Source organism: Thamnophis elegans, chromosome 15 (assembly GCF_009769535.1).
Source record: "Thamnophis elegans isolate rThaEle1 chromosome 15, rThaEle1.pri, whole genome shotgun sequence".
NCBI lineage: Eukaryota > Metazoa > Chordata > Lepidosauria > Squamata > Colubridae > Thamnophis > Thamnophis elegans.
The window spans coordinates 46459694-46475972 of NC_045555.1; the positions used below are offsets into that span (position 1 = coordinate 46459694).

Below are 16279 nucleotides of genomic sequence, written 5' to 3' on the forward strand. Positions count from 1 at the left end.
GAACCAAATCTTTAAAATCTCATCATATAGAACTAGGCCCCAAAAATACGTTCCGTTAATAGCTACAGAAACTACAACACATATTTAACCCAGATTAAATAAATCTACTTTATAGTCCTTCCATTTATTTTTTTGAAGCTTGGCTTTTAATCCTTCCAATAATGACCCAGAAGTTGATTTCTTCTCTTTGTCTTATTTCTTCACTAATTTAGCATGCCTCTTTTGTAAGAAAGCTTTTCCAAGTTATTCGCCTAATTTATCTGAAATGTCCACTTTATTTATTTAGATATCAGCGGATCTCATTTGCTTAAACTATTGTGATATCTTATTCACATTACTCTCCTAGTCGGGTATTTTCAAACGTATTTTCAAATCCACGTACAACTCCGTCTTAGGTTCAAGTTTAACCAATAAAATCTGTTCCTTTTCTGCAGCTCCAATTAAATCCATGTCTATACAGGTATTCCTTTCTGTAGAAGTTAACAAAGTGCAATAGATAGATAGATAGATAGATAGATAGATAGATAGATAGATAGATAGATAGATAGATAGATAGATAGATAGATAGATAGATTAGATAGATAGATAGATTAGATAGATAGATAGATAGATAGATGATAGATAGATAGATAGATGATAGATAGATAGATGATAGATAGATAGATAGATAGATAGATAGATGATAGATAGATAAATAGATTAGATAGATAGATAGATGATAGATAGATAGATAGATAATTAGATAGATAGATAGATGATAGATAGATAGATAGATAGATGATAGATAGATGATAGATAGATAGATAGATAGATAGATAGATAGATAGATGATAGATAGATAGAGATAGAGAGAGAGAGAGAGAGAGATTGCTCCTATAATCAGTGTAATTTTTGACTTCCTGGGAAGGGGGAAAAAACCTTTACCCTCATTTGCGCTATTATTTACAGAAGCAGGACCTGTACTGTAAGAAAATAATTTGGAGATATATCTAATCCAATATACCTAGATAGCACTAGAAATCATATATCAAACTACGCACAAGTCACCTCAAGGCTGGATTACTGCAACGCACTCTACATGGGGCTACCCTTGAAAAGTGTTCGGAGACTGCAACTAGTCCAGAACGCAGCCGCGCGAGCGATATTGGGTGTACTAGGTACACCCACGTCACACCGATCCTCCGCGAGCTGCACCTGGCTACCTATTGGTCTCCGGACGCAATTCAAGGTGTTATTACCTTTAAAGCCCTACATGGCTTAGGGCCAGCATACCTGCGAGACCGCCTACTGCCACATTCCTCCCAACGGCCGGTGAGATCCCACAGGGTGGGCCTCCTTCAGGTGCCGTCAGCCAGACAATGCCGGCTGGCGGCTCCCCGGAGGAGAGCCTTCTCTGTGGCTGCTCCGACAACTTTGGAACGAGCTACCCCCAGAAATCCGGACCTTGCCCACTCTCATGGCCTTCAGAAAAGCTGTGAAAACCTGGCTATTCCGGCAGGCCTGGGGCTGTTGACCTCATTGTTGAAGTCCAGCCCCGATCGTAACGAATGTATGTGTGTTGTTTTTAACATGTTTTTATTGTCATTTTTTATTCTTCTTCTTCTTTCTTCGATGTAAGCCGACCGGAGTCCTCCGGGATTGGGCGGCCTGTAAATCGATTTAATAAATAAATAAATAAATAAATAAATAAATAATAAACTAGACTTAAATGTGAAAATCAATAAAGCTATGTGTCAAATCAATTCAGTTTGGCCTCAGCTGATTAAAAAAACAGCAAATTTGATACAGTGAAGTAGCTGTTTAGATTACATGACTTGAATCCAATGAATAAAAAAAAACAAATCAAAACGCCAATAACTCATTTTTGTGCAGAATTACATGTTGGCTACAACATCTTCTCTATTGGTTTAACGTAATAAAATTCCAGATAGGTAGGTGCAATCCAAAGCTTTTTGACTTGGCAGAGGAAGAGATGAGTTAATTCCGTTTTTATTGTTCAACAGAGCCTACCTACAGATATTATACAGATGTCAAAGAACAGTGGGATGAGCTGTGCACATTTAAAAAAAAATCGCTTTGAAGTCTTCAGATCTTGGAACAAGCAGGCCACCTCTCTGGTGTTCATGTAAGCAACTCTGGAAAAGGTGCTGCTGCTTTAAAAAGTACATTAACTTTGATAACTGCATTTTTTTCCCCCAGGATTTTTTTTTTTGCATAAGCCTGAAAAAGTGCCAGCTGTTTTAAAGCATGACCCGTCAAAAGCGCGAACGTCAGAAGCGCGCCAACAACACCGCGGCGCTAAAGCCGCGATTTCAAAAGCGCGCCGACAGCGCGCCGACAGAAGCGCGATTTCATTTAAGGTAAGATTTACAGTTAGGTTTAGGGTTAGGGTTAGGTTTAGGGTTAGGTTTAGTTTATGAGCCAAGGTGGTGCAGGGGTGGTGCAGTGGTGCAGTGGTTAAATGCAGCACTGCAGGCTGACTGCTAGATCAGCAGTTCAGCGGTTCAAATCTCACCGGCTCAGGGTTGACTCAGCCTTCCATCCTTCCGAGGTGGGTGAAATGAGGACCCGGATTGTTGTTGGGGGCAATATGCTGACTCTGTAAACCGCTTAGAGAGGGCTGAAAGCCCTATGAAGCGGTATATAAGTCTACTGTTATTGCTATTGCTATTTAGGGTTAGGTTTAGGGTTAGGTTGAGGGTTAGGTTTAGGGTTAGGTTGAGGGTTAGATTTAGGGTTAGGTTTAGGGTTAGGTTTAGGGTTAGGTTTAGAGTTAGGTTTAGGGTTAGGTTTAGGGTTAGGTATAGGGTTAGGTTGAGGGTTACGTTACAGCGCGCTTGCCGGCGCGCTTCTGTCGGCGCGCTTTTGTCGGTGCGCTTTAGGGCTAATTAGTCGCTAATTCATCGCGCGGTTTTGTCACCGCGCTTTAGACACCGCGGTTTAGTCAGGCGCGCTTTTGTTGTGCGCGCATTTGTGGTGGAACCGTTTTAAAGAACAGAAGAGACAGCAGCAGAGACTCTCATGAGGTCTACAACTCTTTTTCTGAAAGAGATTTCTGAAAAGCAAACGTGGGGAAGTCCTTTGCAGGCGGCTACAACTGGCCGCCTGCAAAGGACCTCCCCAGACTTGTTTTGAAGAGCACGGCTCTTCAAAGAGGGATTCCTTCCTGAGAGACCCCATCCAGAAAATGCAGGGAGCGGCAGAGGAGACCCGGGGCTGCTTCTGCTGCGTCCGCTGGACTGTGGGGCTGGGAAGGGGGTGGGAAGAGCGGCGGGGCTGGCGGTGGCCGGCGGTGGCAGGCTGGTTCGCCTCCTCCTCCTCCAACAGCACTGCTGAATTTCCGCCCAATGCTGCGGGGGCGCCAGCGGGAGCTACAGAGAAGGCCCTTCCCCCGGGGAACCGCCAGCCGGCATTGTCCGGTCGATGGCACCCGGAGGAGGCCCAACCTGTGAGATCTTATTGGTCATTGGGAGGTATGTGGCAGGAGGCGGTCTCTCAGGTAGCCAGGTCCAATACCATGTAGGGCTTTAAAAGTAACGACTAGCACCTTGAAGCGCGTTGTGCCAAGCGCAATGAAGTCTCACTCTCCCTTGATAAAGCCACAGACTTCCAACACTAATACTGTATTCTCTGTAACTGCGAGCTTTTTTTAAAAAAAATATGATCATTTCAAATACTTCATTAAAATAATGTCCAGGTGTTTCCTGCTATCCATCAGCTTTTTTTTTTAAAGGACATATTCTTAATTCTGTAACAGGTTTTATATGCGCAGCCTTTATCTGCGATCCCCCTCGTCCCATCCCTTCTGTTGTTGTTTTTTTAATCACTTTGTTCTATTTAAAAGATTACCACATGCAGAAAGAATGGCGGTTCGCTTAGATTCTGCAAACGGGGGAAAGAATGTATAAATCTTTAGTTCTTTATACTTGACTTGTCAGTTTTTTCCTGTATGTGCAATTTCTGTGAATTGTTCTCACTAATAGTATCCTGTTTCTCCATGCAGGAAGGGCTGAGCACAGTTTGTTAGTTAACATTGCTTCCTATAACCAGGGTCAATATTCTGTAAAAGTGACATTAGAGCAGTTATTGTTCAGTCTGGATAATCTGTGTATCTCACTGATAGATGTTAATGGACATCCTTTGTAGTCTAACGTCATCTGATAATCAGTAAACCCAGATTTGCAATGGACTTCCTCCTTCCTGTTTTCACAGTGGCGAGCAAGGAGATGCCTCTTCCTGTCAAAGCTTTTGTGCTTCTTACCAATTTATATAATAAGCACTTTCCCCCCCCCCAAAAAAAAAGCAATGAATGTTTTTTAAAGTTTTCATTTTTCTTATGTCACATTAAATGAAGACTTGGTGAATATTCCAATGAAGCTATGCCTTCCAAAAGAGTTCTGATCAGGAATGGTATAAATTGTTTAAAGTTAGGAGGAGTTAAGTTCAATTTAAAGATGTTATCAATTTTCTATTCTTTTTTCCAATATATTTTAGACTGTTTTTGTTAAAGATTTATACCGTGTATGGGTTCTGGGAAGTCAGGGGAGGGAAGGCTGGGGGTTGGGGGAGAGGGTGGGAGGGAGGGATGAATATTAGGCTTGACGAGGGATGTTAGATTTTAAAGTAATATGATTGCACATGTATGCTGTCTTCTCTTATTTTTTCTTTAAAACTAAAATATGTTAAGTATATTGATATGGAAGCATAAATACCAACATAGAATATATCAACATAGAATGGAGTTTGCTCAGAAGCTGAAATGCACCAAATGAATGAGAGGAAGAGTGGGAAGCAGAGGTGAGAAGAAAGATGGGGAAGAGAGGGATAGGAGAGAGGGCAAGGGGAGGAAGATGAGGAGGATAAGGAGGAGTGGAAAGAAGAGAGAGGAGAAGGAGAAAGGAAGGGGAAGAAAAAAAGAGTTGACCTGACAGAATACCACCTCTGAACTAGATGCACAGGATTACCAGCCTGGAATATACAATTTCAAACTACTTTTCCAAGATTCATCATGTATTGCATTGCATGTAATTTAATTTAATTTGATTTGATTCATTAGATTATAGGCCGCCCAATCCCGGAGGATGTAGCATCTTAAGATGTAGCATCTTAAGGCAAGATATTAGAAAAAAACACCACTTTCCAGAGCACACCAGCTTAAATCATCCTTTCAGCTGCCTCACCTGTGAGGGTATCTTGATATCTGTTCACAAAACACATTACAGGTGGAGCAGAGATAGAATTGTTTTTAAATCTACATTTCCTATTTGTCAAATTTCAATGTTCAAATCTGCACAGCAGCTTTCCTTAAACTGATGCTATCCAGCAATGATGGGTTAAATTTGGGGCATTTCGAATAATTCCATCATGGATTGGAAAAGGCTGCTATGAAATATCATTTCCTCTAACCATTTGTTGAGCAAACAGTTTGTGATGGTTTTGGGAAGGTGTGGCAAAAGGAGGACTGTGTTATATTAATGTTGTGTCATCCAGTTGTAATACTAATCTTAACAGGCTATATAAATTAATTAACAAGCACTCCCATCAAGATTTAGCACAACAGATTAAACGAAATGATCTCTTTGGATGTGCACAGGTTTAGGCAAGTCACTCCCAGGTGCTCTGTGGGCAGCGCATGAATCTTGTTTAAACTTGCTATACTTGATCACCAAAACTATGCGGCTCCCATTTTAAAGTAAATGGTTACACCTAAAACTTGGGATAGCATCTATTTGGACCATTTTAATATTTCCAAATATCCCGATGCCACGAAACCTATACTAATAATAGTAGCTGTTTAAAATAATCACTATATGCCCTACAATTAATTATTAAACCAGCATAGTGAAAAATGTGTGCATAATTCACAGCAAAAAAAGAAATCAACCAATAATTGCTGAAGCAGAAGAGATTTGAGATTTGAGACTTAGTTTATTTGTATGCCGCCCTTCTCCGGGAGGGACTCAGGGCGGCAAACAACTCAGAAGGGGAAAGGGGACACAAACACAATACACGTAATTAAATACACAAGAGTCATACAGCCATACAAGTCGAGAGGGGAGGGGAACTCATCAACCCCAGGCCTGCCGGCACAGCCAGGTTTTGACGGCTTTCCGGAAGGCCTGGAGAGGGGTGAGGGTCCGGATCTCCGCGGGGAGTTCATTCCAAAGGGCCGGAGCTGCCACAGAGAAGGCCCTCCCCCCGGGTGGTAGCCAGATGGCATTGGCTGGTGGACGGAACCCGGAGGAGGCCGACCCTGTGCGATCTAACGGGTCTATGGGAAGTAATTGGCAGCAGGCGGTCTCTCAAGTACCCAGGTCCAATACCAGTGGCAGTATCATTGATTGGGGCTGTATACGTAAATTAGATATATTTAGTACGCTCCCGATATGGATATTCTGACATCACGTTTTGCTAACATACTATGGGGAAGGCAGTTTGGAGATACAACTATATAGATATAAATGTTTAAAATAAATAAAACTTTATGTACCCATTCTTGATCTATGGGTTTTTTTTCTGTAGAAGCTTCGAAGTTTTTGAATAGTGCTATTTAAAAAAAAATTACACTAATCTGACAATAACATTTACATTTTCTCCTCTGATGTTCTCCCTAATCTATTTCAAATTTTGCGTTGGTGAAGTAACTGGTGGGTGGTGTGTATATTAATATACACAGAGGTCAAGTGTGAGATTCATTTTCGTACTGAACACTATACACTTTTGAAGAACCATGTTTAATCTATAAAAGCAGCTTTTAGCAGACTGCTGATCTAAGCATACTGAATCTGGAAGATTGACCTTCTTAAAAATGTAAAAAATAGTGTTGCATTAGGCACTACTACCGTAATACTTACTCAATGAGCAGAGGAATAACTGAACATTGGTTCAAATTCATGTTTCCCAAAGAGAACAAAGGGACATGTTTCTTGGTATGCTAATCCATTGTTTCTCAATCCCAACAACTTTCAACTGGCTGGGGAATATAACAAATTAAACTTCTGCAAAAATTTAGACAAGGAGAAAGAAGGGCGATTTCTAGGTAAACGGGATACAACTAAATAGTTAATTCTCCACTTACCTAGAACCAATGGTGGGTTTCCATTTTTTTTACTATCGGTTTGCTTGGGTGTGCGCATGCGCAGAAGCATCCAGGTGGGTGGGCTGAGCCTCCCACCATCGCCACTACTGGTTCGCCCGATCTGGGCCGATCCAGGAGCAACCCACCTCTGCCTAGAGCCGAGGTGGCGCAGTGGTTAGGGTGCAGTACTGCAGGCCACTTCAGCTGACTGCTATCTGCAGTTCGGCGGTTCAAATCTCACCGGCTCAAGGTTGACTTCCATCCTTCCGAGGTGGGTGAAACGAGGACCCAGATTGTGGGGACGATATGCTGACTCTGTAAACCGCATAGAGAGGGCTGAAAGCCCTATGAAGCGGTATATAAGTCTAACTGTTATTGCTATAGGTGGAACTGACAGCTCTTAAAAACAGAGATTGCCTCTACCCCAAGCCATAGATCTTTGAAACTGTAGAAGACTAATTTAATTGAAGTTACAGACAGTAAAACTCCATTATATTCTCATAGTAAAAAAGTTAGGACACAAAGAACCGAAATTTCTATAACAATCATTGTTTAAAATGTAACCTTTAAGCAATCCTTCTCTGAAAAACAGAGCTTAACCCATCCTTTTACAAGTCCACCATTCAAAGTATATGCTAGGATTCCTTTGTAAACTTGCGGGGGGGTGTCTGTGTGTAGGTTTGTATGTGTGGATGGAAAGCAGGAATATGTAAACTGGATCTTAGATCTTTGTTATTTCAGGTCCCTTATAGTTAGCGTACTCCAATGCTTGCATAAAGCAATTCCGATTGTTCCCAACAGAATTTATTTGCATACAATCAGTAGTTTTTTCCCCAGCTTGATGCTCTAAATGCTGGCTATGAATAATGAAAGTTGACAGATTAGCAAAGGTTAAAGTGCAACCTTGGTTTCTAATTTTAGAGAGAAAACAAGAAAACATTCTTGGAATATTGCATGGTTTGCTAAATAAAATAGTCCTTTCCTAATTCTACTACTAGCTGCGTCTGTTTGCTAATTGCTGCACATCCATTCCTACCAAGTTGAAAAAGAGCACTTCATTATATTTTGCAAGAACTACAGGGAAATAACACATTAACAACTTCCCCCAAGGCTGTTACAAATTGCTAGACTTCAAAACAAATTGCCGGGTACGAATCAACTTAACCTAACATTATTCCTCTCACTGTAAAAGCAAAAAAATGTTGACTCAGTTTACACTACTACTACTACTACCACCACTATCCAAAATGTGATTTGATTAATGTTGACTTAGCACCCAACTACTCTGGTTAGTAGACCGTGGTTTATAGCTGAGTGTGATGTGTGAACTGGGTCAATTGTGAGTAATTCAACAAACACGACCAACAAACTATTATATGATAGTTATATGACCAAGGATACTTCAGAAACTCACAGAATACTCAAACTTCACCAACAGGTCTCACATGTCAATGTCATTCCGTATTGTGAAAGAAAGAAAAATTCACAATGTTAAGACATCACCCACATAATTTACATACCACAAGATGTGTTTATAATCAGAAAAAAAACATACCTATTCCAACATCTACACACAGAATAGCAATAGCAATAGCAGTTAGACTTATATACCGCTTCATAGGGCTTTCAGGCCTCCCTAAGCGGTTTACAGAGTCAGCATATCACCCAACAACAATCCGGGTCCTCATTTCACCCACCTCGGAAGGAGGGAAGGCTGAGTCAACCTTGAGCCGGTGAGATTTGAACAGCCGAACTGAAGAACTGCAGTCAGCTGAAGTAGCCTGCAGTGCTGCATTTAACCACTGCGCCACCTCGGAGTTAAGCTTAATTCCTGTTGACTTCATATTTAATCATGTTCTAGGTTTTAAACATGGGTTTCACAGAGTTTGGGATAGCAATTTAAGAGCAATTGTATATTTAAGCATCGTTTGGTAGCCACAGGAGACCAGGAACAACAGGCCCGACGAGCTCAAAATTCCAAATTAGTACATGTGTGAATTGGCTGAACCCAATACAGGAATCAAGCATCATCATTATCATTAGTTCTTTACTAAGGTATGGTACCACACAACACAACAACAACACAATAATTACAAGTAAATGTAATAATATTAGTGCACAACCCAGTAAAGAGTCGGATTGGGTTTAGGGCCATGGTGCTTATATTCAAAATAATTTAAACAAGAAGTAACTTGGAATTGTCAGCTAAATAGGAGGAGGGAAGAACACACAGTGATTCTACACAAACACGGAAATAAAAGTTCTTTTAAAAGGGTTTAAAAACTGTAGAGACAAAGGGAGGAAGGGAATAGATTCAGGAGTCATTGGCCCACGTTCATCAAGACCCAGAAGCTGGAGACCACAACTCCTGGAGCAAGAAAACAGTGGTGTGAAAATGAATAGATCTGCAGGAAGAAATACGAGCAGAGTGATATGACAGGGTGTGGAGGGGCGGGTGACCAAAGCCCCAAACACACACACAGACACACCAGGATTTAAACAAGGCTGTGACCTGAATAGGAACCAGGAAAGAATCCTACGCTGCATTGAGACATAAACCTAATGTGAAAATCCAGAACAGTCCACACAGCAGTAATAGTTTGTAATAGTCTCCTAGCAATTATTCTTTATGTCAACATGAGATAATCATGTACCAATTAATGCTATGGCCTTTTCCATCAGAAACTTGCAATAGCAATAGCAATAGCAGTTAGACTTATATACCGCTTCATAGGGCTTTCAGCCCTCTCTAAGCGGTTTACAGAGTCAGCATATCGCCCCCAACAACAATCCGGGTCCTCATTTCACCCACCTCGGAAGGATGGAAGGCTGAGTCAACCTTGAGCCGGTGAGATTTGAACCGCTGAACTGCAGCTTAGCAGTCAGCTGAAGTGGCCTGCAGTACTGCACTCTAACCACTGCGCCACCTTAGCACCTGAAATGTGCTAAGGATTGTTTCCTGGCTTTATGGTTAACTGGCCAAGTATCTCGGTTGCTATGAGATACTTATTTTGAATATTTTTAATTAGATTTCCGTTGTTTTCATTATTTAAAAGTGTTTTTATTGTATATTTTTTTGAATTGTAAGCCACCCAGACTCATTGATTGAGATGGGCTGATATAGAAACTGAATAAATAAATAAAAATGGTATTGGGACATTAGCTCAGGACAAAAAGTACTAAGACTGATCCTGAGAGACAACTACTACAATTATTACTCATCTGTAGTAAAGAAACACGGTTCTCCACTCCTTCCATTTCCTAAACCAACAATCTTGAAAAACATACCTATATTAAACATTTTTCTGAGTTTCTTTAAAAGTCTGTATACATGAAGAGAATAGCATTTCCTACAGTTGTACTAGATAAATAAAAAAATGAAATAGACTTTAAAAGCAGGGGAAAATATGAAGCTGGCTCTTTAAAGAATCTGATTAACCCAAGTTCTTAACAGCAATAATTAAGTCTCATGTAAAGCAGGGGTTTAATAATTACTTCATGATATGTTGTCAAGAAACACACTTCATAAGTACTGCAAAGATGAGAATCTTAGCTTACGAGGAGGAATATTAAAGAACAGGTTTGGTGGAATATCCTTATCTCACCTTCAGCATCTCCCTAATGCTGCAGTTAAAACATTCCAGTATTAACTTAAGTCATGCATATCTTTCAGTGAACAACAACAATTCAATTTCTGCATACAGTAAATTAATTACACAAAGTGTTTATTACATTAGAAAACTATATTTGTTCAATATGTTTATTGAACAATTAAACCAGGGACGTCCAACTTTGGCAACTTTAAGAGGTGTGGACTTCTACTCCAGATTTTCCCAGGCAGCAAGGCTGGTTGGGGAATTCTGGGAGGTGAAGTCCAGAGAGCTTAAAGTTGCCAAAGTTGGGACACTCCTGTGTTAAACATTATTTGAATTAAATGGGTCTTGAATGCATTAAATATCTCAGCATACACTTTAAATATTTTTATTCATAATAGGAGTAAAAATAGGGGGAGGTTGCATCTATTTTAATGATGTCAGGTAGATTTATAAAAAATGCTCTAGTAAGATTATTTAAAATAGGCGTAACACTGACGTAAGATTACTGTTCAGTTCTTCGGTGTTATTAATTGATGGGTGTTAGACTGCAGCAATTTGATGTTTCTTCAAAATCTAGTATTACAATGGGCAGGGAGGAAACACTAAGTAGCTAAATACATACTGGTAGTCCTTGACGTTAAAACCATTTAGTGACCTGTTGCGACTCAGCAGAAGTTTGCTGTGAGTTGAGTCGGGATGCAGGAATAACAATGCAGCTGGGGCTCGTTAGTGTGGTCTTCTGGAGATAAAAGGACGGATGGTGCCACGCCCTGGTTGCAGAAGTCAACGTTCATCGTTCATCGTTTGTTCATCGTTCATCGTTTGTTTGTGAGAGGCACTTGGATAAGTGATTTGCGTTCTGTAACCCTGATTCGAAGAGACACTTGGAGAAGTGATTTGCTTTCTTTCTGTACACCTGGTTTGGCCGTGAGAGATCTTTGTTTTGGCATTCTGTTATCTTCTTGCCAGAGACCTTATTTATGTTTATTTTTGGGCTCGCAGCCAGTCTGAGCCGAGGACTGATAAAGTTATTTCCTTTTAAGTCTGTCTGCCTGTCGTCTTTGAACGAGCGAAGGAGGGGGGGTCAGAACAGTGACCATTCAAAATTACAATGACACTGAAAAAAGGACTTATGTGTGTTTTCCACATTTGTGATCATTGCGGCATCCCCATGGTCATGTGATCAAAATTCCAGACATTTGATAACTGACTCTTATTTAGGAAAAGTGCAGTATCCCGGGGGTCATGTGATCACCTTTTTCAACCTTCTGACAAGCAAAGTTAGTGGGAAGTCAGATTCACTTAACCACATTGCTAAATTAACAAGCACAGTGATTCATTTAACAACAGCGGCAAGAAAAATCATAAAAAAGGGCAGAACTCATTTAACAACTGTCTTGCTTAGTAACAGAAATTTTGGGCTCAATTGTGGACATACGTTGAGGACTAGCTGTATTTATATCTATGGTAAAAGTCTAAAATGAGTTAAGAGTATATTTGCCATTGACTTCCAGCACCTCACCCAGGCCCGGATTTCCCTATAGGCTAACTAGGCTTCAGCCTAGGGCCTCGAGATCAAGAGGGGCCTCCATTCAAATTGTTAGCAAAATTAAAATTACACTATTCTAAAAACAGTGAACACTAAAACACTGAACCGAAAATAAGGAGAAATTCTACGCAGATGACTAATAAACAAACATAAAAATGTATTGGTTAAGATCGTTACAGCGCCGCGGCAGTTGGGGAGCCCGCCTACGTTCCCGGCACCGGCGGTCGGGTGAGAGGTGCGGGCGCTCCCAGTAGCCGCCCCGTCGACGCGGAGCCCACCAGCGGCCAGGCAGGTGAAGGCGAGGGGGCCGAGCCGGGCAGCTGAGCGCAGCAGGGGAGGCGGCTGGCCTCGCTGCCTTTGCCGCAGAGCAGAGCCACCCTCCGTCGGGAGGCCAGCTATATATATTGATATATATCACAGTAATGATGTATTTTATTGTCTCTCGTGTAATTTACAAACTTAAAAATTGGAGGTGAAAGGGCCTCATAAGTGGAATAACCTAGGGCCTCTTTTCATCTAAATCCGGCACTGACCTCATCCCTCTATTAAAAAATTTTGTGTGTTTTAAAATTATTGTAGGAGACCTTATCCAGAACATCATTATAGACAGAACTCGACTTAGCATCACAATTCAGGCCAAATTTTCTGTTGCTATTTGTTAAGTGAATTTTGTCCCATTTCACGACTTTTCTTACCACCGTTGTTAAGTGAATCACTGAGGTTGTTAAGTCGGTAACATAGTTGTTAAGTTAATATGGCTTCCTTATTGACTTTGCTTGTCAGAAGGCTGCAAAGGATGATCCGATGACCCTTGGACACTGCAACCGTCATAATATGAGTCGATTGCCAAGCCCCTGAATTTTGATCACATGACCAGTAGCCCTAAATGTGAAAAACGGTCATGATTCACTTTTCTCAGAGTTGTCATAACTTTGAATGTTCACTAAACAAACCGTTGTTAGCCAAGGACTACTTGGAATTAGAATGAAAAAATTCAAGGTATTAAAATCAATTTGCCTTATGATTTTAAGTAATTATATTTCTGTATACATAATTATGTCATTTACTAAGTACTGTACATACTTTCACGGGGTAAAGTTTACAATTTATCATGTACCTTCAGCAAGTAAAAATCTCAGTATAGGATCAATAAATGCAACCTGTTTTTACATCTCAGTGCTAAGCTATAAACCATGGTTTACAAATTACAATGATTCAATTTAGGCAATATTCTAACCTAACCCATAATCTGGGGTTTTTTTGTGTGTAGGATGTTATATGAGCCAAATCAACAGAAAGCATCAAAGGCAGGGAACAAAGGTTTCCTATCAGTATATAGCCAGCATACATTCTAGATATCAGATATATACTTATATGACAGCAGTACTATTATCAGTAAACATTCGTCAACAAAAGATGTAATCGCATCATCCTAAAAAAATTATTCCATGGAACAAGACCAATGCAGATGCAGCGGAAGGAGAATCACAGTGCGACCTATTCTGAAGCCTTCCCATTTCCAGACAATAGTCCCGCCCATATCTTTGTAGTAGAAAGTAAATCCATAGTATTACACAGCAATGTGTACTAGTTAGAACAACAGAGCCGCTCCAGTTCTTTTACATAGGATACTACTACTGAGCGTATCAGTAGAAGCAAAATGCTGGTCGTTTCCAAGTAAAACTGTCAAGCACCATTTTCAGAGGAAGCCAATTTAGAACTCGTGACTACAAAAGGAACGTCGCTGGTTTTGACAAATCCCCAAACACCTAGAGTAAGTACATCATGGTTTACAAAGCCAACTTCACCTCCAAGCCTTTTCCTCCCAGATATTGCACTGCACAATTATTCCACCAAAGGAAACAGCCAGAGGCTTGTTATGGGTAACAAGAAACAAGCGTCAAGAAACAAACACCAGGGAAGGAAAAACGAGTGTCTCCATGGCACACTTACACACTCCCGGGGATGGGGAGGGGGGGGGGACAGGTGTGGGAGAACCGAACAAGCTGATCCTGACCGGAGGAGAACTTCAGTGGAGAAAGGAAGGCTCTGCCCGTCTTTCACCGTGTCCCTTTGACAGGTGGTCAGAACAGTCTTTCACCGTGTCCCTTTGACAGGTTGTCAGAACAGTCTTTCACGTGTCCCTTTGACAGGTTGTCAGAACAGTCTTTCACCGAGTCCCTTTGACAGGTGGTCAGAATAGTCTTTCACCGTGTCCCTTTGACAGGTTGTCAGAACAGTCTTTCACCGTGTCCCTTTGACAGGTGGTCAGAAGAGTCTTTCACCGTGTCCCTTTGACAGGTTGTCAGAACAGTCTTTCACCGTGTCCCTTTGACAGGTGGTCAGAACAGTCTTTCACCTTGTACCCTTTGACAGGTTGTCAGAACAGTCTTTCACCTTGTCCCTTTGACAGGTTGTCAGAACAGTCTTTCACCTTGTCCCTTTGACAGGTTGTCAGAACAGTCTTTCACCTTGTCCCTTTGACAGGTGGTCAGAACAGTCTTTCACGTGTCCCTTTGACAGGTGGTCAGAACAGTCTTTCACCGTGTCCCTTTGACAGGTGGTCAGAACAGTCTTTCACCATGTCCCTTTGACAGGTGGTCAGAACAGTCTTTCACGTGTCCCTTTGACAGGTGGTCAGAACAGTCTTTCACCGTGTCCCTTTGACAGGTGGTCAGAACAGTCTTTCACCATGTCCCTTTGACAGGTGGTCAGAACAGTCTTTCACGTGTCCCTTTGACAGGTGGTCAGAACAGTCTTTCACGGTGTCCCTTTGACAGGTTGTCAGAACAGTCTTTCACGTGTCCCTTTGACAGGTTGTCAGAACAGTCTTTCACCGTGTCCCTCTGACAGGTGATCAGGACAGTCTTTCATGTGTCCCTTTGACAGGTGGTCAGAACAGTCTTTCACCGTGTCCCTCTGACAGGTGATCAGGACAGTCTTTCATGTGTCCCTTTGACAGGTGGTCAGAACAGTCTTTCACCGTGTCCCTTTGACGGAGGGAAATGGGCAGCCCAGCTTGGGCTTCCTAGAAGCCGCACTTCCCACCCTGATTCCAGAGCTAGGGAGGCTGCTTAGCCTGGTGATGGGGCTGCTCGGCCGAAGACTCTTCAGGTGAGTCCAGGTGAGCAGCCAGGTGAGCTAAGAAGGCGCCTTTCCTACTAGGAACGAGGGGGACCCAGGGTGAGGTTGGCCCTCTCCTTCACCTGGGGGGCAAGCTGGGGGGAAAGGAGTCCTACCAAGCCGCGGGCTGGGACGTGCATTTATTCAATTTATGCAATTTGTCCCTCATGCACAAGGCAGCAGGGACAAGAATAAACGTGCATAAGAACACGATTTGTCACTCATGCACAAGGGATATGAATAGACGTGAATAAGAACACGGGAAACGGGTGCAAATAAACGGGGGGGGCAGCAGGGCAGGCACGGTGCACTTATGCACGCCCCTATGCACGCCAATGGAAGGACCCACACACGCGCACACGCATGCACACAACCCACGCTGCTGGAAAGGCAGGAGAGCTGCAACCCACCCACCCCCTCGCCTCCTCAATTCCGCCCGGCAGAGTCGACGGGCTCCTCCCGGGGTGCGAGCTGTCATTGCTCCGGCGTTGCAAAAAACCAAGGGGGGAGAGCGGCGGCTTTCCCCGACTTTTTTTGCACCTGCTCCCGGGGCTCCCCCCGCTCCTTCTCCAGCCGGGCGCTCACCTCAAGGTGGGTCCCACGCAGGCCGTCTCGGTGCTCTCGACCTCCTGCAGGATCCGCTCATGCTCCGGCAGGCTCTCCGCCATCTTGGCTAGGAGGGGGGCGGGGGAGGGAGGCGGAGGGGGGGGACAAGCCGAGGGGGGGCGGGGCAAGAGGCGGGGCCACGCCGTTTGCGGAGCCGGAGGGAGCGAATCGGCGAGGAGGGGCGGGCCTGCGGGATGTGTGTGTGTGTCAAACTACAACTCCCGTGCTCCTTTGTAGTCCGGAAGACTTGGAATAGATATGTGTGTGTTTCAGTCGGAGTTCTAAAAGTATGCAGAGAATGTTTTAAATAATAAATTTATTTAAAAT

The 16279-nt window shown here is 42.6% G+C and overlaps 1 protein-coding gene across 1 annotated transcript in view; it reads right to left on the bottom strand.

The window, feature by feature from the left end:
* The window catches only part of EXOC6 (exocyst complex component 6), a 79398-nt gene extending 63363 nt beyond the window's left edge, over positions 1-16035 (bottom strand). The window contains exon 1 of the mRNA XM_032231973.1: positions 15932-16035. Coding sequence (XP_032087864.1) covers positions 15932-16014 — 83 coding nt within the window. The 5' untranslated portion in view covers positions 16015-16035. The remainder of the gene's footprint in view (positions 1-15931) is intronic.
* Positions 16036-16279: the final 244 nt, after the last annotated feature.